Source organism: Bombus affinis, chromosome 14, assembly GCF_024516045.1.
Source record: "Bombus affinis isolate iyBomAffi1 chromosome 14, iyBomAffi1.2, whole genome shotgun sequence".
Lineage (NCBI taxonomy): Eukaryota > Metazoa > Arthropoda > Insecta > Hymenoptera > Apidae > Bombus > Bombus affinis.
This window is the reverse complement of record NC_066357.1, coordinates 8,870,543-8,892,738: the sequence shown is the minus strand read 5'-3', so window position 1 is coordinate 8,892,738 and position 22,196 is coordinate 8,870,543. Positions and strand designations below refer to the sequence as shown.

At 40.7% G+C, this 22,196-nt stretch overlaps 2 protein-coding genes across 8 annotated transcripts in view; one reads left to right on the top strand and one right to left on the bottom strand.

Moving 5' to 3' along the window:
• LOC126924585 (proclotting enzyme-like) overlaps positions 1-22,196 on the top strand; it is a 36,479-nt gene that overhangs the window by 4,119 nt on the left and 10,164 nt on the right. The window lies entirely within an intron of this gene.
• LOC126924555 (atrial natriuretic peptide receptor 1-like) overlaps positions 138-22,196 on the bottom strand; it is a 37,530-nt gene continuing 15,471 nt past the window's right edge. For 6 of the 7 annotated variants that reach the window (XM_050739182.1, XM_050739184.1, XM_050739183.1 and 3 more), the window contains 20 exons: positions 21,794-22,189; positions 20,933-21,047; positions 18,888-19,222; positions 18,320-18,411; positions 18,108-18,246; positions 17,105-17,186; positions 16,672-16,807; positions 15,176-15,253; positions 14,377-14,454; positions 14,066-14,170; positions 13,085-13,328; positions 12,499-12,657; positions 7,443-7,519; positions 7,277-7,368; positions 5,588-5,737; positions 5,216-5,408; positions 4,695-4,869; positions 4,218-4,316; positions 3,953-4,044; positions 138-3,869 (listed from right to left, as the gene is read on the bottom strand). In XM_050739182.1, the coding sequence (XP_050595139.1) occupies positions 3,123-3,869; positions 3,953-4,044; positions 4,218-4,316; positions 4,695-4,869; positions 5,216-5,408; positions 5,588-5,737; positions 7,277-7,368; positions 7,443-7,519; positions 12,499-12,657; positions 13,085-13,328; positions 14,066-14,170; positions 14,377-14,454; positions 15,176-15,253; positions 16,672-16,807; positions 17,105-17,186; positions 18,108-18,246; positions 18,320-18,411; positions 18,888-19,222; positions 20,933-21,047; positions 21,794-22,189 (3,584 nt within the window). In that variant the 3' untranslated portion in view covers positions 138-3,122. The remainder of the gene's footprint in view (positions 3,870-3,952; positions 4,045-4,217; positions 4,317-4,694; positions 4,870-5,215; positions 5,409-5,587; positions 5,738-7,276; positions 7,369-7,442; positions 7,520-12,498; positions 12,658-13,084; positions 13,329-14,065; positions 14,171-14,376; positions 14,455-15,175; positions 15,254-16,671; positions 16,808-17,104; positions 17,187-18,107; positions 18,247-18,319; positions 18,412-18,887; positions 19,223-20,932; positions 21,048-21,793; positions 22,190-22,196) is intronic. The other variant, XM_050739185.1, reaches the window with a different exon arrangement.

Here is a 22,196-nt window from a genome sequence, read left to right as displayed (position 1 = left end):
AAAACTTTAGTTACCTTGGATGTTTTAAGATGGTGAAATATGTCGCTGCTGTCAGGACAGATTTCGTGTTTTCTTGTTTGGCTTTTTTATTCCTTACGTCGATCGTACAGGGACACGAATGGAAGAGGAGTCTGGTATCGTGCGTGGAAACGAAGAAATTTTATTTTCCGAATATCGATTGTTACATCGTTCAAAAAGAGATTGACACGAATAGAGAGAAATTCGATTGTTAGGACGTGTGTGACGTTTGTCGCGCCAAGACCGCAATTTTCATATGTATGTACTTTCTTTTGTGGCGTGGACGCGCATATAAGCAGCCACGCGCGTGTACGACGCTATGCGACCGATTTTCGCATTACGAGTAAGCGTTGGAAGATTTCACGATTGAATCTCCATTATTTGATAACTGACTTTCCGACGAGGTCCAGCCTCTCTTTTCCTTTATATACACCGATATACTTATAACTTCAACTCTTCATAAATGTATATATGTGTATGCGTGAATGCGCGCTCATGCGTACGTATACAGTGTGTCCCAGAGTTTAACAACCAAACTTTGTCAGTGTATTCTATGGATACAATCCAGTAGAAAATGTTACACAAAGCTTAGCTATGAAGCGTTGAGATACCCTATATATCTAGATTTATGTGTGAGAATCATTATACATAGAGTGTCACGCCTAAAACAGGTCACCTAATTATCTTCGGCATCTTAGAGCATATAAAGAGTATATTACGCTACCAGTCATAAATATTAAAACATCCCATTGATATTTAGTACAAACTGTGTTTAGTCATTCGTTCGTGTTATACGTGCGTTATAATGTAAAATAGTACATGGATTGAAATTCATTGGTAATTTTGTATGCATATTCGCGTTTCTATGAAACCAATTAAATGAAATCTAAGCAGAGATTTGCTTCAACCACTAAACGTTATAACGAGTACATATCACGTGTAAGTTATATATCTTTGCACACTGTGCATATTGTACGCCTTTAAATTCCCATAGATATATAAAAATCCGCAATCTATTCGTTAGAATGTTGAAAGAAACGTAACGAATACATACTTTGATACTTATGGCCAGTAGTGTACACGAGTATAATTTAAGTTTGTATCAAAGGACGAATGCTCTCTATACGGTATTGCGAATTTATTTTCGCGGAGTTCGTATGGAGTTTGTCAAACTTCGTAGACGCGCACGAAGTTTTTTAAGAAACCAGAAGACGAATAGGTGGCCTCTTTCAAATCGGGCATACCGTATACGTATATTAAATATACGCTCGTTTTCATCAAACATAGAAACATGTGCGCGTAAAATTTCCATTTTTGCAAACGTATAACATTATGTCTATACTTTAACATTCTTCCTCCATTATTCTCCACTCTGATCGCTCGTCTTCTCCGAAATGTTCGATCCGAGGGTGCCTACTACATTCTAACGGGACGTGTTTCGATCGAATCGACGAAAATCAATAGCGATAGGATACATGCTACGCTGAAGGGAACGCGGAAGACAAAGTATTCGATCGATTTTTCTAATATTCAAAGTTAGTTTCATTCGTATGTACTACTTTTCGTAATTTCTTTTCAATTCAAAATTCACGACCACTCCCCTCTGTCGTTGCTGTCCTCTTTTGGCTTTTCGATCGATTTCCGCGCACGCGCAAAAATAATCCGTTTTACGACGTGTCTCGCATTTTAGACTTTAATGGTTTCTCTATTGAAAGCGCTGGTCCTTGAAATGTGTTGACGTTATCCGTCGAAATACGAAACGGATATCTGGAAAAGAGAAAGAGAGAGAGAGAGAGAGAGAGAGAGAGAGAGAGAGAATGAGAAGTGGGTGGAAGAGAGGGATTGAAAGGAGGAGAAGGGTGGAAAGAAGGGGAAAGTGATGGCAGGAAAAGAGGGAGGGAGAGAGACGAACTTTCACACGCGAGGAACTGCATGGTTCTCGCTTTTCCATCGGGAGAACAGAGTATACATAGTATGTTGTGTATGTATGTATAGTAAAAGGAAGCGATATAGCAAAGTCGGTCAGTAGATAAAATTTTCAAGTTTCGTTGACATAAGGCATGTACTTGTTAGTGCCTTATTTAGGCCGTAGAATGTGAACTCAAAATCAGTTCTTCCTTCGTAGTATATTTTAATAATAATTTGTCTCCTTAAAAAGAAGAATGCTTATACAGTAGAACCCAATTTATTGAAATGGATCAGAAGCTGAAATAGTTTAAATAATCGAATAGTTCCGGTAATGGAAGTTTACTAGCTACTGTTCCCTTCAGTCCTTGATATTAATTGGACAATTACAATAGAAGCAAGACCCTGTTCGACGATAATTTAATAACTAATAATATTTGTAAATTGACAAGTTACACGTTATAACTTAGGGACTTCTCTCGTAGAATTTGTTAATGTTATAACAAATAGCCTGATCATATGACTTATAATTTCCTTTTAAACGGCCCTAATGTTCGGAATTCAGGAATCGCGTTCCATCTTTGACACGTAAAATTTATTACGAATACAAACAAATGATTGTATAATTGCGTTCACTATAGAAATACGCGCATATATAACTAAACTTATACTCTGCTATAGTTCGAATAATAGTCAAGTTATAACTTCGTATATCTTTAGTAGAGCACTAACTCGCAGCTATAAACGAAATACGGATAAACGAGGTTCTACTGTAACTCGTTCCTAACTTCTATTCTAAAAGCTCTAAGTGAACTGCTAACGATAATAGAAATTGATTTCAATTGTACAATCAAGTTATACGACCTCGGTTGCGGCTAGATCAATTAGCGACTCCCTACTTAACGTTTCGCTTTACGAGCTCACTACTACTACTATATCGCTTCCACCTACGTTACATCCCTCCGCGCAACTCCCTCCGTCCCTCCACGTAATAAATAACGATCGTGTTCCCGTAATGTTCATTTTTACTTCGAAAGATATTCTTTCGAACGTATGGACCCAAATTTCGATCGGAATCGCCGATCGTCGGAGGATGCTTAGCCGCTAGTCTACACGAAACGATGATACACGTATTACGATGAAGTCGACTTCTCGACGAGAGATCGCAAAGTGTGGTACAAGAATCGAGGGGAACGGAACTAGACTCGCGAGGGGGGTGTCGTGGGTACGAGGAGCGGCGCGTTTGGGCCGCTTTCCGTGTGATTTGGCACGCTCTCGCCGGCTTGATAAGAACGCCGCCCTTGAGACACGACGTTGCTCGATGTCGAACTCACGGATGAACGATTCCGAGACGGCGAACCATCCGCGAACGAACCGTTACCTATCGTACGGCCGCGGTTCGCCACGCCGTTCCCCGTCGCAAACGCGCCTCCACTGTTGTTTCCACCACTATTATTGTTGTTCCACTCTCCACCGGCACCACCACCACCACCTTCGTCGCTACCACCGCGACCACTGTCGCCACCATTTCCCTCGTTGCCGCCTCCCTTACGATTTTGCGTCGAAGCCTCGCGCTGATTTGGAATTTGCTGTCGATGAGGAATTTGTTGTTGATTCTTCTGCTGGTTCGATTGCGATCGTTGTTGCTCTTGGAGACCTTTCTGAACTGCACGACGATTTTGATCTTGGCAATTCTGTTGCGAGGATTGCAAGGATCGAATGTCTTGTATCTTTGGTTGTACTACTGGATCAGGTCGACGCGACGGCAAGCTTGTAATATCTTCGTGCGGAGGGTCGATCGTCGTTGAGATCGGAGTACTTGTCGTCGCGATCGTTGTCATGGCTGTCACCGTTGTTGCCGACGAGGATAAGGAAACGGTTGGCTGTGAAGTACTTTTCGCTGATTTTTCGCCGATCAACCAGTACGTGGTCATCGTGCCTTTACCCTGAAAATTGAAAGACGAATCGTGACCTCTTGGTGTTCTTCGACGCGTGTTTCTCACTTTCTTAGATTAGTCGAAAGCCTTACCTTCAGAGTAACCTCGCCTCTACAAACGAGCTCGAAAGTTTCAAAAGTATCCAGGATTTCCTTCGTTTTTGGACTAACGTGGATCATTAGAGCTACGAGTAAAGAAAATGTATTAATATTGGGATGAACCTTTGTGTAATTGTTTAACTGTGCATGAGTTAAAATTATAATTAATGTATTTGTTAAAAAAACTTTAGTTAAAAAAAAGAAATCCGTCTCGAAAGGGTTGATCGACATCTTGAAAAAGGTACAACTAGCGAATTACCTTCTCCATTACTCTCCATCCTAGATGCAGTGTTGACAGTGTCGCCGAACAGGCAATACCTGGGCATCTTCAAGCCAACTACACCAGCCACGCAAGGTCCTGAAATCGCGACCAGTCTTTCATACACGCGTCTACGAATGTTTAATATGCGAGTTGCGACAACATGCAACCACGCGCATAGTATACAACTTGCAGCATATCAATTTATGAATACTGATTAACCATATTGCGGTTCTAGAGTATGTATGTTTCGATGTTACTCTTATTTAAACGAGCAAAAAGACTTTAAGAGAAACTTTATCGTGTCTATACTTAAAATAAGAAATAAGAAAGAAAATAAGAAGTCGAAAATGATTTCGAACGAAGGAATGCATGGCCGATATTATATTTTCCGGTATCGTTAAATAAATGTTAAATTTCATCTTGCGCAGAGAACAGCAAAGGCGAAAGACAAGCTACGGAGATATTCGATCTTACCAGTATGCATTCCAATTCGAAGTTTCAATTGCTCGTTCGGTCTGTGACGTATACTAAACGTCATCACGGTATCTCTTAAGGCTAAGCTCATCCTCGCAATTTCTCTGGCATGATTCGTTCCATTCCTCACCGGTAATCCTGACACTACCATATAAGCGTCGCCAATTGTCTCCACCTAGAAAATATATCGAGTCGTGTCTCATTATATGATTCGATTCGATAATAATCATCGTACGTACAAATCTACGCGACATTGAAAGGACGATCGATGACGATATCTTCGTGTACAGAATGGTAAACATCTGAACTAATCGTAACTCGGGTAATCGAGTAACTTTGTTTCCACGTGTGAAAATGTCATTTATCTCGAGCGACAAATAAAAACTAAAAGCATAACAAGTTTTCTTAGTTTCTATTCTCGTTGCAGTATCTTTCTTGCAAGGAATCGTCTTTCGCATAGAACCGTTTTTTGCTAATCGAGATTCTAGGCTGCAGAATGTACTGGAAAATCGTAACTTCACCTTGTAAACGTCAAAGTTCTCGATGATGGAGTCGAAACACGTGTATAGATCGTTGAGTAAATCCACCACTTGAAGAGGCGTACTCTCTGCGGAGAGCTTCGTAAATCCTACGATATCGCTAAAGTAGATCGTCACTTGGTCGTATGTTTCGGCTATTACGCTTTGGCCGAGTATCAACTGGGACGCGACAGATCTGGAAATTTAATTTAAAAAATCTACGAATACCGCGGATAGAAGCGATCGATGGTAGCGAGATCGCAAAGTGGAACACTATGAAAGGCTACCGATTGATCTAAGCGCAACCTTCTGTCTGTACGCATGCCACGTGCACGCGGTCTATGAGTCGCGAATAATATCGACAATTCCACTTACTTTGGTAACAACTGATACAGGAGTTCCTCGCATTTACGTTTTTCCTCGAAGTAGTCCGCGGTACGTTCCTCTACCAGAGTCTCCAAATTGGTCGCGTATTGTTCCATACGAGAGAGCAAGTTGTCGAGGATGTTGCTGCTCTCGTAGTCTCTGCAACGAGATGGAATTCTTTCTCTGCTCGTCGTTCGAACAAGTCCTTAATCGTTATCTCGTTGCCCGAGCAAGCGATAAAGCAGTGACGACAAAACAGTGTATTTTTCGAAACAGACTTTGTAGTATCGCTAGTTTTGGAGAAGTTTAAGCGCTTGATGAAGTTTAAGACTCGAAGATAGTCTGTTTAACTAGTTGTTCGTGACGCGATAAACGACTAAATATATCGCATTTTCTACGAGAATTTTATTTCAATAAAAAATATTTCTTAGAAGGTAAAACGTTTGTTGAATCGTTGTTGGTAATCTTAATTGCAATTATCATAATATTCAGGAGCACGTGTGTATTACTTCTAGAGTGTATTTTTAGAAGTTATTTCATTTATTCTATTAATCCTTGTATAATACCTTTTTGATTACAGAATTCTATCATAGAATTATCTGAATTATCGTTTCGCTTCTGATATCTTTTCTTGCTAAAGCTAAAATACACGATATATCTCTCGTTCTTTCGTTATTACAGACTAGTAGTGTCGGGTGATATACAACGGATTTTATTATTCTGTGCAAAGTTCAAAGTTGAATCTTAAGCCGTTGAATCTTAGCTGACCCAAATAATCCCTATCTTATTTTAACGCGTTGCCGCGACAAATGCTGATCGTTTCTCCACCCTCGTTTACTTTTTTCCTACCAAAGAAAGAAAGGTTTGTATCCAAGAATCTCCGCTATGTGAATTCGCAAACACTTTTAGGAAAGGAATATCGCCAGCGACTGTAGCGTGATTCGACGCGAGAGCTGACAATTATGTCAATATTGGAAGAGTAGCTGACGAGGGCGAGAAAACCCAGAGAACGTACATCCCCGTCCATAAGCATTGAGACACAAGGGGAACGAGATAAATCTGTCCAATTATTAGACAAACATAAAAATTCTCAAGAATTATTAATCGCGTCGTTCGGACTCTTATATTCTTAGTTTATATTTCCAATCGCATTCTTAGTAAAGAATTTACAAATTCAATATCGTAATAAAAATGTCACGTTAAAAAATTATCGTTCACAGCTTGCGAGGATTAAGTTACTTACACGGTAGAAGTTTACTTATCTGATTGTACGTTTAAAAATAATCCCCAACTGAGAGCTTTATACTACTTGTCTTAACGTCTCCTAGTCTTCGTGCTTTGAATAAATCTCGTAAGCAGCGCTCGCTTTCTCATACATACTCTGCCTAATAAAGTTAAACGTTTTCCTCGTCTATATCTACTCTATCTCTTGATGTCTATTTTAGTCGATTTTCATATTACCATCACGTTAATATTTTATTCCTGTGTTAGCGTCAAGCAAATACTTTACGCTTTTCCACGTCTCATTAGGTTCTCAATTATATCCGTATTAAATTTCCTCTGTACAGTTTTTTATTTTTCTCTCTCGTTTCCTTTCGCTTCCTTCGTCCAGCGATCTTCTATTTTCAATTGCGTTCGGATCGAGTTTTCTTCAACAAAGAATTATCAAGGGAACATTTTCTTATCGTCCTTACTCACTTGTTAATTTTCCGTATAGTTTGTTTGAGCGCGGGAAAATCAGGTCTATCCGCGGCATCTTGCGCCCAACATCGCCTCATCAGAGTAGCCACCTATACGACGGAATCGTTTGAGCGTTATTGCTGGAATTTTTGGAAAGTTTAAGAGTCGAGAAGGACTCGCTTACTTCTTCCTCGACGGCGGACTCGTCGATCGCAGGCCTCAAAGGAGAACCTCCGGCTCTCTTCACTCCTTCCACGATTTCTGAAACAGAGCAAGGGGCAAGCTCGCGACAACAACTCGATCATCGGCACGATCACAAATTCCAATTTCACTCGGTTTATTTATCTACGCAAGCATCGATTCGTCCGCGTTAATTATTCATGTAACAATTTGTTTTCGTTCATTCGCGATCGCGATTTTATACACACCGCGTCTCATAACTACGAAACCAACGGAGAATCGTTGTTTTTGTTGAAAATGTCGATCGAATATATTTCTAGTCAGACCTCGTCGCGTCGTGTCTTGTACTTCGTACCTTGTAAGAATAGAAAATTTTAGGATGGAACAACACGTACAAAGCTGTAACCATAAAACCATCCTAAAATGTTCAATTCCTATTGCCATATAAAGTGCATGGATACGATGCGACAGAATCCGGCTAGTCAGACCTCTTATGAATAAAATAAACGCAAGGTCGATACTTCAGGAAAGAATATCTTTCGAAAGAGTAGAGAAATCACATCTTTCGCGTAAACGCTTGTCACCCCATAGTTTGATAAAAAGTCCGCCTCGATGATGTATGATCGATCGATAAGATATTGGACTTTAAAATTGTTCTCACACGAGAAAGAAAAAATCGTATCCTTTCCTGCACGATCTTCAAATGTTACACGTAACTCGCATAATACGTACGTGAAAATTTTCTCTACAACGAGTGTTCAAATATTTCTTCGTCAGCCATTGTATATACACACCACGCAAAAGTGGAAACTTTTGGATGGTTGTAGTTATGACACGCAGCGTAGTATACCGTCGTGCCGGTTCGATCGCTCCTCTTACTACTTAGCTGTCCGTTTCAGTGAAACGAGTGTTTCTTGGTCGAACGACTCTCGCCACAGCTCGCGTTGTTACAACCGAATGACTTCGTGTATATATATATATACGTATTTACGTTGCCAAAGAGGCGAAAGAAGAGTCGCAAGTAACGCGTGAAACAGTGGGAAAGGTTCGAGAAGCGAACCACGTCGAATAGAATCATCAAGGGAGATGAAAATAGTTAACGAATATCAGCGAAAGGCGAAAGGCGAATGGTAAATATTGAACCTACTGTGCCTGTACAAATCCTCCAAGAAGGCGTTGCAAGTTTCGCAGTTGAGGGTGCAGTGAGGCCTACGGACTTCGAGCAAGGGACTGACGGCCCTTCGAGGACTGGCCCCACCGTCGGGACTGGCGCCCGGCATCGCCAGTAACGTTAAACTACTCGTGCTCGACGTATTGCTTCTATCTGCCATTTCTTCTCCTTTTCTGATCTATCCCGATCGCTATATTTCTCTATCAATGACCCATTCGAATTCACTATTTTTCTCTTTCATGCCCCTATTTCGCTCACGCTGTCGCTCTTCACGCTCGCTTTCATCCTTCTCCCTTTCATTCACGCGATTACACACGCATCTTTACGCCACCAGATAGGATACGATCGTTCGAAGCTAATTTCGCGCGAAATGTAGCGTATGTACGTAAACGTGATCATTGCGGGTTCGTAGATCGCCGTTACAGTTTCTCGCGATGAAATTTATTTCGAATTTTACGAGCGAATTCTCGTCCTTTCCGATATTACATCGACATCGAAGCTAAATTTCTCATGGAATGTTTAACATCGCATCGATCTATATTTAGGAATTTTCACCGCGATAAAAAAGCGATTCTTGAATCACGAACGGATTCTAAACGCTTTCGATCATCGTATCGGTATTTCTCGTCGTCACAAAGAGTGGTGTATGAATCACGAACGAATCGTTTACGTTTAACATTGCATCGGTATAAATTGTCGTGGCAACGAAGACTCAGCGAAGACACAGTGATTTCTATCAACTACAGAAGGAAGGACGGAAGGAAGGAAGGAATTGTCTCGTTTCTCAAATTTCAATCTCGATCCAATTATCCGCTATCCAGTTAACTTTACAGTTACGACGGAAACCGTACGTCAAAGTTAGGCTCTTTTCGATTTACGAGCTGCTTCTGTATTTGACGGATTGGATTTCCCATTTTCTTTACGACGTGTTACGTCGTTAAAAAATTGAATTTCAACCTCGATGTAATTACTTTTTACTCAGTTTGCTTCGCGGTCGAGATGCGAAAATAATTGCTTTCTATCCGATCTAATACGAGAACTGTTTATTTGTTTTACGACGTTACATTTTTCCTTGCCTTTCAAGTACCCGAGTGCTTGCTAGCTTCTCGAAAAATGGAACTTTCAATCTGAATTTAATTTTACTTCCTATCCAGTTAGCTTTTTACAGTCACCGCGGGAACCATACATTCCAGTTACGTTCTTTCCGTTTCGTGGCTAATGCTTCTTCGTTCGACAGATCGTATCTTCTATTCCCCTTCGAGAGTTACGTTTTCAAAAAATTGAACCTTCGGCCATGTCCAGGCGAAGAAACCTCGACACTACGAAATTTCGCGTTTACGCTAGTAACAGTAGCTACTAATAGAGAAGCTAGTAGAACAATCAGCAAGCTATTCTCCGCTTATGCAACGCTCTGTTTACGTTGACTTTTCGACGACGTTATCTCTCGTTCGGAAGAAGTCCGACGAATGCGAAGATTCTAGCCCCGTCCACATAATCGCGACACTGATCGAACAAAAAGCACGTAGGTGTATATGTGTATATATATATATATATACATATATAGGTCTAAAGGTATATACCGGTACTAGCGATATTCGTTCGATCGTAACTCCACTCTTTGTAAATGGAAACGAGCAATTTCGCGAGCCATCGGCGCGCAATCATCGTTGTCTCGTCCCGTATGAAATAATCAATTAATTGCCGCGTCTCGGATACGAAATCAGGGTAATTGGCTTGGAAGAAGGAAAAAATGAAAACGGTGTGAAACGGAGAGAGACGAACGACAAGAGATTCGGAAGGAATATAGAGAGCGAGGAAGAGGGTAAAGGGGAGGACGAATAGGGTAGAGGTAGAGTTGAAGTAGGAAGGTGGTGGAAGGAGGGAGGCAAGCGGGGTTAGTTAGAGGGGTAAAGGGTTTGAATATCGAGCAAAAAGGAAAATCGGGCCGCGTAAATGGGACGGTCAAACGATTGGTAAACACAAGCACGTACCGAGTTAGACGCAGGCATGCAGGCATGCAGGCATGTAGGCACGCAGCCACACAGTACAGACACGCAAACTGTCGGGACACGCAGCACGCAGCAAGGCACGCGCGCACACACGTTTCTCCCCGAAGGGTTGTCGGTGAGAGACGGTTAATTAAACGGTGGTGGGACCGGCGAAACCGAGTCCTAGCCGCGTTTCGCGTACCGAAGGCCCCTCGATCCTATTCGTAGTGGTATTCTCGCGTCGATTTCACGTGTCGTCGGTCGCGATCTTCCGCTGGTGTCGTACGTCTCGTCGCGAGTTCACGCACGAGACGAGAAACGAAGATCGAGAAGAGAGAAAGAGAGAACGCGAACAACGAATGGGAGAAGAGGGAGGAATAGAGAAACGACGAGGAAGCGCGCGTGCAAGAGCCGTGTACGTTCCAGGACGCGTGAAAGCTTCGACTGAGCTTTCAACCCGGGTCTCGAAACGTTCCCAGCCTACTTGTGGCACGTTCCATCCTTTCATCGATCCTGCCGCTCGCGTCGAAACCGAGCTTGCGAAACCTCGTAAACTTCGTTACCGATCGATCCGGCGCACGCCGCGCCGTAACCCACACCGCTGATTCCCCCTTCTCCTACGAGCTCTCTCGTCGTTCTCGTCGTTCCTCGTGTACCAACGACGTGCAACCGACGCACAGCGTCGCGACGCATCGCAGTCGATACGAATTACTCTTATTCCCTACCGGCCGCGGCGATGGCGAACTCCCTTACCGGTTGATCGGTCACTGGCGTCGATTGCGATTCGTAATAACGATCCAAGGGCTCATAACAAAAACCACGTTCTGTTGTGCTTATCTGCCTCCAGCAGAACGAGAGAATACTTGTTCCGGCAAAAACAGGGTACCTTTGAATCTGCTCCGATATATCTGAATGTTTTTCACGCGATGTTTACCATGTTGTCTAATTGCCGGCAGTACATTTGTATTTATATCGCGAAAGAACTATACTGTTTTTTTAAGCGACTATTTCGGCTAATTGTTACTCTGGTTGTCCGGATAATCAACGCTTTACTTCTATATCATTAAACTTTCCTGATACGTTGGAAACATGTTCTTCAGATACTTGGAAATGATTCATGAAAAGCGGAACATTCTTCTTCGTAGCCAAATGCCCCGAGAGAATCCTATCTTTCTCCAAATGTCTGGTCAATCTAGTAAATTAATCAACATTTATCGGGCTGCGCGGCCGTTTTAGTTATTATTCATAACGACCGGGCATTATGAATAATGACGTACTAGCCGATCAACCCGTAACACACATACAAATTACGACGCTTAATAAACGATCAGTATACAATATAAATAGTTGCCTGAAACATATAATTAACGCCATACGCGTCTTAACGATATAACGGATAATTGACTGTATAGTAATTTTGTCAACCTAGCGATATATATGTTTGCAATAAATATCTTGTATAATCTCTCGATAATTATATCACGTCGTGTGTTATACAAAGTGTTTTACATAACGCATATACTGTATTCAGGATAAGTTTTCGTAATATGATCGAGTACTTTGATAAGCTTACGAATATCTAATTAAATCGTCAGGCTGTCGATTTATGACGGTGATTTTCATAAAATCGGTTAGTTTTTATTCGACGGCACGTCGATATATAAAACACTTTTCGTAATATTTATTTCACGTCGTAAATCTAACTTCTGGCTAACGCGTTACCCCTATAAAGTAAACGAATAACACTCTCGTATAAAGTTAAGAAATTTGACACGGGTCGTTCTTATTATCAGCCCTTTGATTTCTCTATTTTTCGACTTGTGGAACGTGCGATACGATTGCAGCTAGCGAATAGTTGTAGTATATACAGCGTGTGTCGTTTGCGAGGACGAAATACTTACCCTTTGGGGAGATATCACGGTCGTCGCCCAAGTAAAACGGTCCTCGGCGTACCACGATCTCGTGAACGATTATGGCGAAGCTGTACACGTCGCCCTTCTGAGTACCCTCCGGTGGTCGCCTTTCTATTCGCAATAATTCCGGAGCCGTCCACAGCTGCCCTGTACAAACAACGTTATTTTACGATCGTGCGACCTCGTGACACTGACACGCACGCACACATATGCTTGCAAATGCACACGTACGTAAGCTGCTTCAGTAATACGTGGCCAAACTTTCGATGGAACGAGAAAGAAACATCGAGACATTAAGAAACATACTTTTTCTTCCAGTTGATTCACGCACGCATTGGCAAACTCTCGTATCGTATGGAGAGAATGCGCATTTTTCTGCATCTAAGATAAATTTAAAGATGCAGAAATCCACAGAATATAACGTACAGAAACGTACGAAATATCCGAAAGTGGAGTGCTCGTTGTTATTTTTAATAGACGAAAGAAATTGCCATTGCTACTACGTAGGTTCCATCTCTCTCGTTCTCTTCGTAAAAATTCGCAGTTTACGTAGATCTGATCTTGGAGCACTCACCTCTCCAATAAGCGTAACTATCCTTGTCAACTTCCTCGCTGGAATTCGCTCTTCTCAGCTCGTGCAGTCCAAAGTCCGCAATTTTAAGGACGAACCGCGAATCGACCACGCAGTTGGAGGACTTGAGGTTGCCGTGACTCTTCAGCTCGGACGCGTGAAGATACGCCATTCCTCGAACGATATCGTGGATGAGAGATCCTCGAAACACGCGGTCCAGTTTGATCTGATCGTTTTCCAATATGTCCTGTCGCGGAAGATCGACGAACACACGTTGAAAGTCGGAGCGGAATTTATTCGTCGGGTCGAGTCGAACGGTTTAGGGGAAGAAGTAAACTTTAATCTCGGCACTTTGATTAAATTTTTAATCGAGCTCGATAACAAATGCATGCTATGGATGAGAGGCTCCACCGGACTCGACTAAGTTAATCGCCTCCTACCAATTGCACGGAAAATATCCGCTATCAGATAGCTACATGTATTAACGGCCAACTTCTTTTATCGAATAACCTTCGGCCCGCGCGCGCAGTTTTATTACGTCCCTGTGAACTGCCGTTTACGAGTATTACCAGACTTACGGAATATCTGACAGGCTATTAAGGAATTATTAAGCTTGTTCGGCACCGTAAACTGCAAAGAACTCTACATGCTCTACATAAAGAATTCAATGAAGATTTAATCGATCGTGTAACAAGGTTGAAATGTATCTACCTTGTTTACAGCCGTCGTATCTCTCGATCGTCGTTCCGGTTAATTTTGCTATTTGTATTATCGGATTTTTAATTATTCGATAGAACCTGCCATGTCCGAATTAATAAGGAAACATCAATGTACAAAGTTTATTTTCAAACAGTATAACAGGACAGATAATGGAACAAATAGAATATTTTCATACGATGGCTACCGAATGAGAAACACGATACATGTACATTATATTCGCAAGATCTATAAATCTAATAAGAATAATATAAATCTAAGACGAACCTGAAGCGATCCTTTTGGACAATATTCAGTCAAAAGACAACAATGCGGAGGATCGACACAGGCGCCATAAAATCGTACTAGATGATCGTGCTGCAGGTCCTTCATCTGTGCGAACAGAACAGAAGCTTTATCGTCTGTCCTACGAAACTATGTCACACGTGGTGATTGAAATACGAAACGACAGAGAAAGTTTCAATACTCGTAGTTGCAACGAGATCAATCGATTTTCAACAAACTTGTCGTTCGTTTTTTCAATCCACACGTATCTCGTTGCAAGTTGGAGAAATTTCCCAATGGAAACGAGTACTTACCCTTTTCAATTCGAGCAATAAAGGCCGCGAGATTTCCACCTTATTCCTCGGTATCAATTTTATGGCCACCTTAGAGTTCTGCGACAAATCGTATTACACACATGTATTATCTTCAAAGATAATTCATTTTTACGCGCACTTTGATTTATAGTACTGCGATTAACACGTTCGCTAACGACATAATACACAAAAGTCACAGAAAAGAAAGTATAGATAAATACCTGTCTGTGTGTTTTTTTAATTTTCAAGCTGCTTTAATTATTACTTGGACTCAGTCCTAAGCTTCAAAGTCTTTAAAACTAAGCATTCTCGGACACAAATACTTTCACACTCTCGTATAGAGGATAAAAGAACGGCTCGATTGGTATATAGAAAAATATATAGTTCAATGCTAAAAAATATCAACAACCTTGCCATCTTATGAAGTAATCACCGTGAAAATAACGTTTGTTACACGTGCCCCTTTAAATCGTGCAATCTTGCCTCAAAGATATATTTAGAAAGACCATAAATAACAGATACATTTAGGCATTCCTATCTAAATTGCATTCTGCGTTACACGAAAATACAATGCAAAGACACCGTGATAGCGAACGTGTTAATAATTTTAAAGCAAGAAGTTTGAAAGAGAACCGAAACGAGGAAAGGAATGGAAAAATGGGAGAGAAAGAGAAAGAGAGGAGAAGGAAGAAAGAAAATAAGAAAAGTGAAAAATAAAAGGCTGTGTATACATATATGCGGATAAGGTGACGCATAAAGTATCTAGAGACGCGTCGCTTTACCGTCAGTAAGGTCGAACCTTGTAAATTCCCGTTGGGACATAGACGTTTCTATCTACTCCACCTGGTAAACTGACGTTTTCATCCGAGTATATAGTCTGTAATGAAAAAGAAAGATATTCGCTTTGGTTTGATTCGTTTGCAGTTGGCTCTGGTGCAGATGCATCCCGCGAATATTTCTCAAACATCTCTGACACGGAGGAAAATCCTACTTCCCGCCCAAGATAGGGTAAAAATAAAAAGAACTTTCTCGTCAGAGTGCTACATCCCTTCCGTATTACGGGCGGAAAGAAGCATAAAATATTTTTTTTCCAGATCTTCAATTTCCGATAAAAGTCGTGTTCAAATCGTGTAAACTCTGGAAGATCCGCGAATTGAAATAAATGGACCGTTTATTTTGAAAACAGTGCGAGCTGATTTTTGAAAAAATTGAGAGAATGAAAAATTCACGTGTGCTTCAACGTGAACTTTTTACTTACGAACAATTTATTGCTTAAATCTTAAAATATTCGTGTGTTTTGATCAATCGAAACTTCGTTAATATCCGGAATTACATAATCATTTATTTTGAAAGTGGCGTAAATCCATTTCCTGTAAACTGTAGCCTGTTCAGAGACTAAACAGTAGAGGTAGCAATAATAATCAAAAACAAATGGTGTAGCGAATGTAATCCTAACTTCTGTATCTAACATACGATTGCAGATATGGATGTGAACTAGCTGTTTAAATGCGATTCAACAATATACTAGTAAATTGTTATTGCATTTATCGAACCATCGTTGTTATTGAACTAGATCGTTGTAATTAAATGCAATTATGTTTATATTACTATTAAATTAATTACATTTATATCGGGCTGTATCGAAGTAGAAACTTATCGTATAGACATTTATAAACAAAAGCGAATTAAAGCATAAAACATAAATTCTAAATAATTGAAATTTAACGAATCGTACGATTCAATAATTTCGAAAGCGATGACGCGAGTTCAACATCATTGAACCCTGACACCAAAAAATCTCCAAGGAAACTATTTGTTCGATAAATTTACATTTACTTGGAGGAAGATGTACTAAAGGAAGATGTATTTAAAGGAAGATGTATTTACACCATTTTCAGAATAAACCATTAATATCAAAGCATATAGATAACGATGTTGATCGTTGCATTAAAGCGAGAAGCTTATATATGAATATATATAAAGTATAAAATATATAAAAATAATATATAAAATATTATAAAGTATGAACGAGATGTCAGCTGACCGATAAATAGCAATACATTTTCAGTATAAAATAAAATTGCTTATAACATAAAAAGTGTGCAAACAAAATTTTTATACATCTACTTTCTTTTTAATCACTTTAGAATCTAGTCGATTCTACAATCGTATCTCCAATATATTTTAAAATATTTGGAATAAATGTGTAAGTACTTGTGAACAACGGTAGATAAGAATGCGCGCTGTTTCGTCGTAATACGAATATAATGAAAAAATAGAATATTTCATATTCACCAGTTGACTACCGCGCATCTTGTTCGCAATCAACGAATACATGGATCCTCGCGTTTTTGCATTCGGTACGAAGATAATGTCGTGCCACTGCACCTTCCACGTCATGGAGGCTATTTCCGCTTCGAGCTTAAAATGCCTGCAAGAGGAAAGAAATAGAGAGATACGTTTTCCATTACGTAGTTGTTGAGCAACGATTCGGATAGTCGATTTGGAGAGAGCTGTACGGAAACTCGTTGGCTTTTCAGCTGGCGAGTTGATCCATTTAACACCCTGTTTAGTATGTGAGAGTTTAAAGGCGTTCTAACCCGCTTGCTAATTCGCGATTTCTCTAGGGATCTTGAAATTAATAGGATTACTAGAGTAGGAGAACGAGGGCGAGTGCTGTTTCGTGATCGGAGATAGAAAAGCGATCGATTAATCATGGTGCGCTTACCTGTAAATGAAGGCCGAAGCAACGGCGAGAACGACGACGATAGAGCTCAACACCATCGAGAGAATAGCGTGTCCTGGCAGAGCTACGGAGAAAGAAGAAAAACAATCGAAAATACGAAGCATGAGAACCGCGTAGAGGTAAAATTTCCCATTAACGTCAGAATGTTCATGAATAATATTAAAAGCTCGGACAATATTATTTCCTTTGAAACGCCTTGAGATGTAAAGTACATATGCACATATACGTTTCGTATTATAATAAAGATCTCGATGTTTACACGAAAGCGTTGTTCGTACACGTACGTCTAACGCTTAGAGGAAATTTTACTTAAAGAGATATATCCATCCTGAGTGGTCTAAAAATAAATTTCCGACTCCCTTTTCTGAGAAATTACGATGTTAATGTCACTTTTGAATTTACTCTCCGATTCGAAAGAAAAAAAAAGAAATAAGCCGGGGGAAGTACGTTACAAAATGATAAACACCGGTAGCTAGCTACTTCTGGCGAGGACTGGAGAATTTAAAACAAAGAAATCCCTCTTGATTCTTATATGATAGATTCTAATCGTGGCTTAGAATTTTTCGAAAAATTTCGGTGATCACAGAAATGGCAGCAGATCGGAGAGGAGAAATCTTTTACCAAAAGCGTCATCGATCTTAAAGGTTTCCAAAAAATCTAGTTACTAAGATGAACAGATCTCCAGGATTAAATCGTAGAATAGATTGTGTGGAATGTCTCCTCGAAATTTGTAGAGTTTTATCATCGTTTCCTGGCGAACCTGGTCAGGTCGGAAAACATAGTCGCAAGAAGAAAACGACACAAGATTTGAGATAATATTCTGCTTTAATAGATTTGAATAATGGATCCCTGTAACTCCATGGGAAATTTGAATTTTGATAAGCTGGTAGAATATTCTACGCATCTGAAACTTTAACAAACTCAGAGCGATGTATCTCTTTAACATAGTAACGCGAAGTTATGAACCGAGATGCAAATGACTTACAGTTGTCGGGACACAGGGAGCCATCGAAGCCGCAAGTAGGTGTATCCGGTGGTGGTTCCGATCGGCCACCTGACCAGTGAATCCTCTTCCCGGCTATATATTGCAACGTCTTATTGGCACCGTAGTAATTAGCCACGATCTACGACACACACGATATTCTCGGTGACCGCGTTTTCAAAGAGGCGCGCGTCTTACACGGCCAAATATTTTACCTCGAACTTGGACGTTTCCGGGTTCATGTTGAGAAGAGAATAGTCCGCTATTCGATCGCCGTTCTCGTCGATATTCACATCTCCGGTTATACCTGTAACCGAGCGATCCGCGTCCATCGTGTGACTCGATGATCGTTGATACGTAACAATTAGGCCAATAAGGGTCAAGTAACAACACGCAAAAGTTGCGTAAACGTGGCATTATTAGGGAAATGTAAGAAAGAAAAATGTTTTTCGGGCCAACTAGAGTAGCATAATTTACAAACGAACGTAAGAAAACCACCTTATACGAAGGTCCGCTCTGTTATAGAGAACGCAGTTTCTATAATATCAGAATCAACACGCCATAATTTTACAATATTTGATAAAGGATTAATAACGAAAATAACGTTAAGCGTTGTAAGAAAATTCATCGATAAAATTCAATGATGTAAATCGAAAAGAAAGAAATTACAAATAAAATGTTGTATGAACGTATTAACATTTTAGTCCTTGGTGAGTCGAGAAACTGGATAAGATGGAAGCGTGCGAAGCGGAAAGATAATGTAAGAGAAAATCGTGGCCGCACCTCTGAAGCTTCTACCCCACATTCTTCGGGTAAGATTACCGCCGTCCAAATTCACTCCGTCTGGATATTCCGGCAAGCTTTCCTTAAGTGCAAGGGCGTAAAGCAGCACTGCATCGTAAAATGCTGTTACGAACGTCGAGACCGAATTATTTCCAAATGTGAAGTTGTACTTGGTTTGCGCGAGACTTTTTACTTCCCTCGAGAAGTTTAAATATTCGGCGTTATCGGGAGTTCGGGCGGTGACTGTTAATAGCGACTGATAAGCCTTCCGGGCCTTCTCGTTCCTTTCTTCCGTGTCGGTTTCTACCCTCCATGGTTCCCTCGAGTTGTTGTCGCTGAAACGATCGAACAATGCTCAACGGTGTTTCTGCTTTCGCTTTTTCCGATTTATTCGCTGTTATTTAAATCGTTCTTGATTCTCGAGACATCTTTTCGAAGGAAGATCGCGAACGGTCTGGCTTCGATTTGGGTGAAACTTTGGAAAATAAATATATATATGTCGAGTTATCGTTGGGGTTAAGGGCGTTTAACGAACAGAATTTGACAATTAGCTGTGGCGATTAGAGATACTCGAGATCCTAATGACAATAATCTTAGGTTCAATAACGAATCCACGGTCAACAGGATGGCAAATGCGCTTACTTCTCCAAAGCCCAAGTAGAACTGAACTTACTTGTCCACAGTGCAAGTGGAACTGCCCTTACTTGTCCACAGTACAAGTGGAACTGCACTTACTTGTCCACAGTCCAAGTGGAACTCACTCATGTACTTTTCTCTGTACCTCTCTGTACCCCTCGGGTCAACTATATCTCGAAGAAGAGTTATACAACTACTCCATACCTCAATTAGGTAAAAACGTTATCCCATGACCGCGACTACGTTTAGCGACTTTGTTTAGTCACTTCGGGCCCAAGCCTACTGTCATAAATCTCGGACAAACAGACTCGAATTAAATCATAAATAACTACCTCTAAGTTTTATTATTTAAGTATAATAAAACTATAATAAAAAGTCTAGATCAAAGTATTGGGGATTTCCCAAAAATTCCAAAAGAAAGGCCCCGATGTTCTTTCATCTCCGACATATATGTACATATTTTCCTGACTGCGATAGATCGAGTTTAATGATAAATAATTCGAAACCGATGGCGTGGTATATGCCATGCAATATCTCGCAGCAATGACGGACCACAACACATATGTCATTGGTATTTTCAGTGCAAAAAAAGAGATGCAGGAAATATTTCGCGACAGGGAGAGGGAAAAGTGCTAATTATTTTTGCAGTGGCTGCAGAGATAATCCAGGTTTATGCTTGGTAGAGTGTTTCGAGAATGATTTATATTACTCAAAAAAATTTGTTTCGTTTAGCTATATGTTCGAATATATCTTCGTGTTTCAGTAAAAATGTCATATTTCCTGCGCGTGTTTTTTCTGGTTTATGTAAGTATAAATAATGTTTATATCTATTATATACACATTGTATAATTTTTTCTCTGTCGAAACAAACATCATTGCCCTTTGCGTGTTTATCTTTTTGAAATTTTAGTTAAAACGCTATTTTATTCGCATGACATACATGTTACGTCACGTGGTGATCCAATATCAAGATTATCGCGGATACTCGATGACATACCGTGTATGTCATAACGTAGTTTTCAATAAAAATCCTCTAAACCGTATTTTTTTTTATTCCTCCATCGATTAGTTTCCCTCATTTTTTATTACAAAGGCAAAAAGACTTTTCATTATTTGGCAGAGTTTGTTCAAAAGGAAGTCTCGAACGTATTAAGAAGTGAAATTGCCCTGCAAAATTCGAAACAAATCCTCGCTCGAACCTTCGCCCAAAGCTTCGCCCACACCCTCAGGGTGAAAGGTTAAGGGTAAGGTCGGTCCCCTCGTGACCCTTACCCTGTCAGTCGATCTCGATTCCGACACCAAAGTCCAGATGCTTTTGAATAGTATCGTAGAGATATAAAAAACGTTGATGTTCCTTTTTATCCGCCCGTTACATTTTATTCTACTTTCCTCTGTTTCTTCGAGCTTACCTGGACGAAAGTTCTATGGAGAAGAACACGTATTCTCCGGAATCGACCATTCCGAGTTGCTCGGCAGCTAAAAGAATTTCTCTGATGGTCGTCGAATTGGCACACATTACTACAACTGAAACAAAGAAAAACCTTTTTACTTTTCCATCGTCCTCGCTATGATATTTACGTGACGAGACACTCTACCAATTCCAACCATCGTATTTCGCGCACCGAAATAAGGTCCATTCGAAATTTTAGCCCTACGGGATTCCGCACGCCATTATTTACAATATCGATATCAAAGATGGGTATTCTTCTCAACGAATAGGGAGACACGCGTGCTCGTCTCTTATTTTTCAACCTTTCGCGTTCTTATACGTCAAGATACAAAGATAGAGTGCGCGATGCGTATAGAAATAGAAAGAGAACGCTGCACCAAGATCCCCTGTGTCCTCGTCTAATTTACGCACGCAGCTTAGTATAATAAATACGTAATTGTAACAACGATCAACGAACGATCAGTCAGTAAATGACTGATTAGACGCGAGCAAAAGGAGCCTCCATGCAGCGTTTTCTTCATATTGCCATATCGCAGCCACTTACACGGTAACTTATGAGCCCGCGTACTCTAACTTCGTATCGCTCTGTTTCTATCTTCTATCTTCAGACATTTTTCTTTCAAATTTCAAAATAATTTATCCTCGAACGGTACGAATGTAACGAGCGTGTTCTGCTGCCTCGCGCGTATAAATTTACTGCGACAGAAAAGTCGAAATTTGGAAAAACGTTTCAAGAAAAACGACGGTCAGACGAATAAAGGAGATCGACGTTACTCGAAGCAATCTGAACGAGAGGCCTTAGGCATAGGTTTCAACTTACTCCTGACAGACTTTGCGAGGAAGGTGAGCAAGTTTCGATAATCTTCGACGGTACTCGACTCCTGGTTGAAGTTTTTGTGAACCGGTGTCTGATTGAGGGCCGTGAAAATGGCACCCAGAGTGAAGTGACACTCGGAATTGCCGCGGCTGCTCGCCATCTCGTGATTGTGATAAAGAAGTCCGACGATCTTCCATTCGAATCGCTTCAAGATATGTTTGAGCGCCTCGCCTACCAGTCGATGGGAACCCATCATTCTGGTCAACGTTGGATAGTGTTCGCCCTTGTGACGGAATGCCTCGGCCTGAGCACCCGCCGTTAAGACAGGAATACGCCATACGCCCGCGTATCGCGCTACTGGCGCGATCGCGTAGTCGCAAACAGGACCAAGGAAGGCATCTGTGTT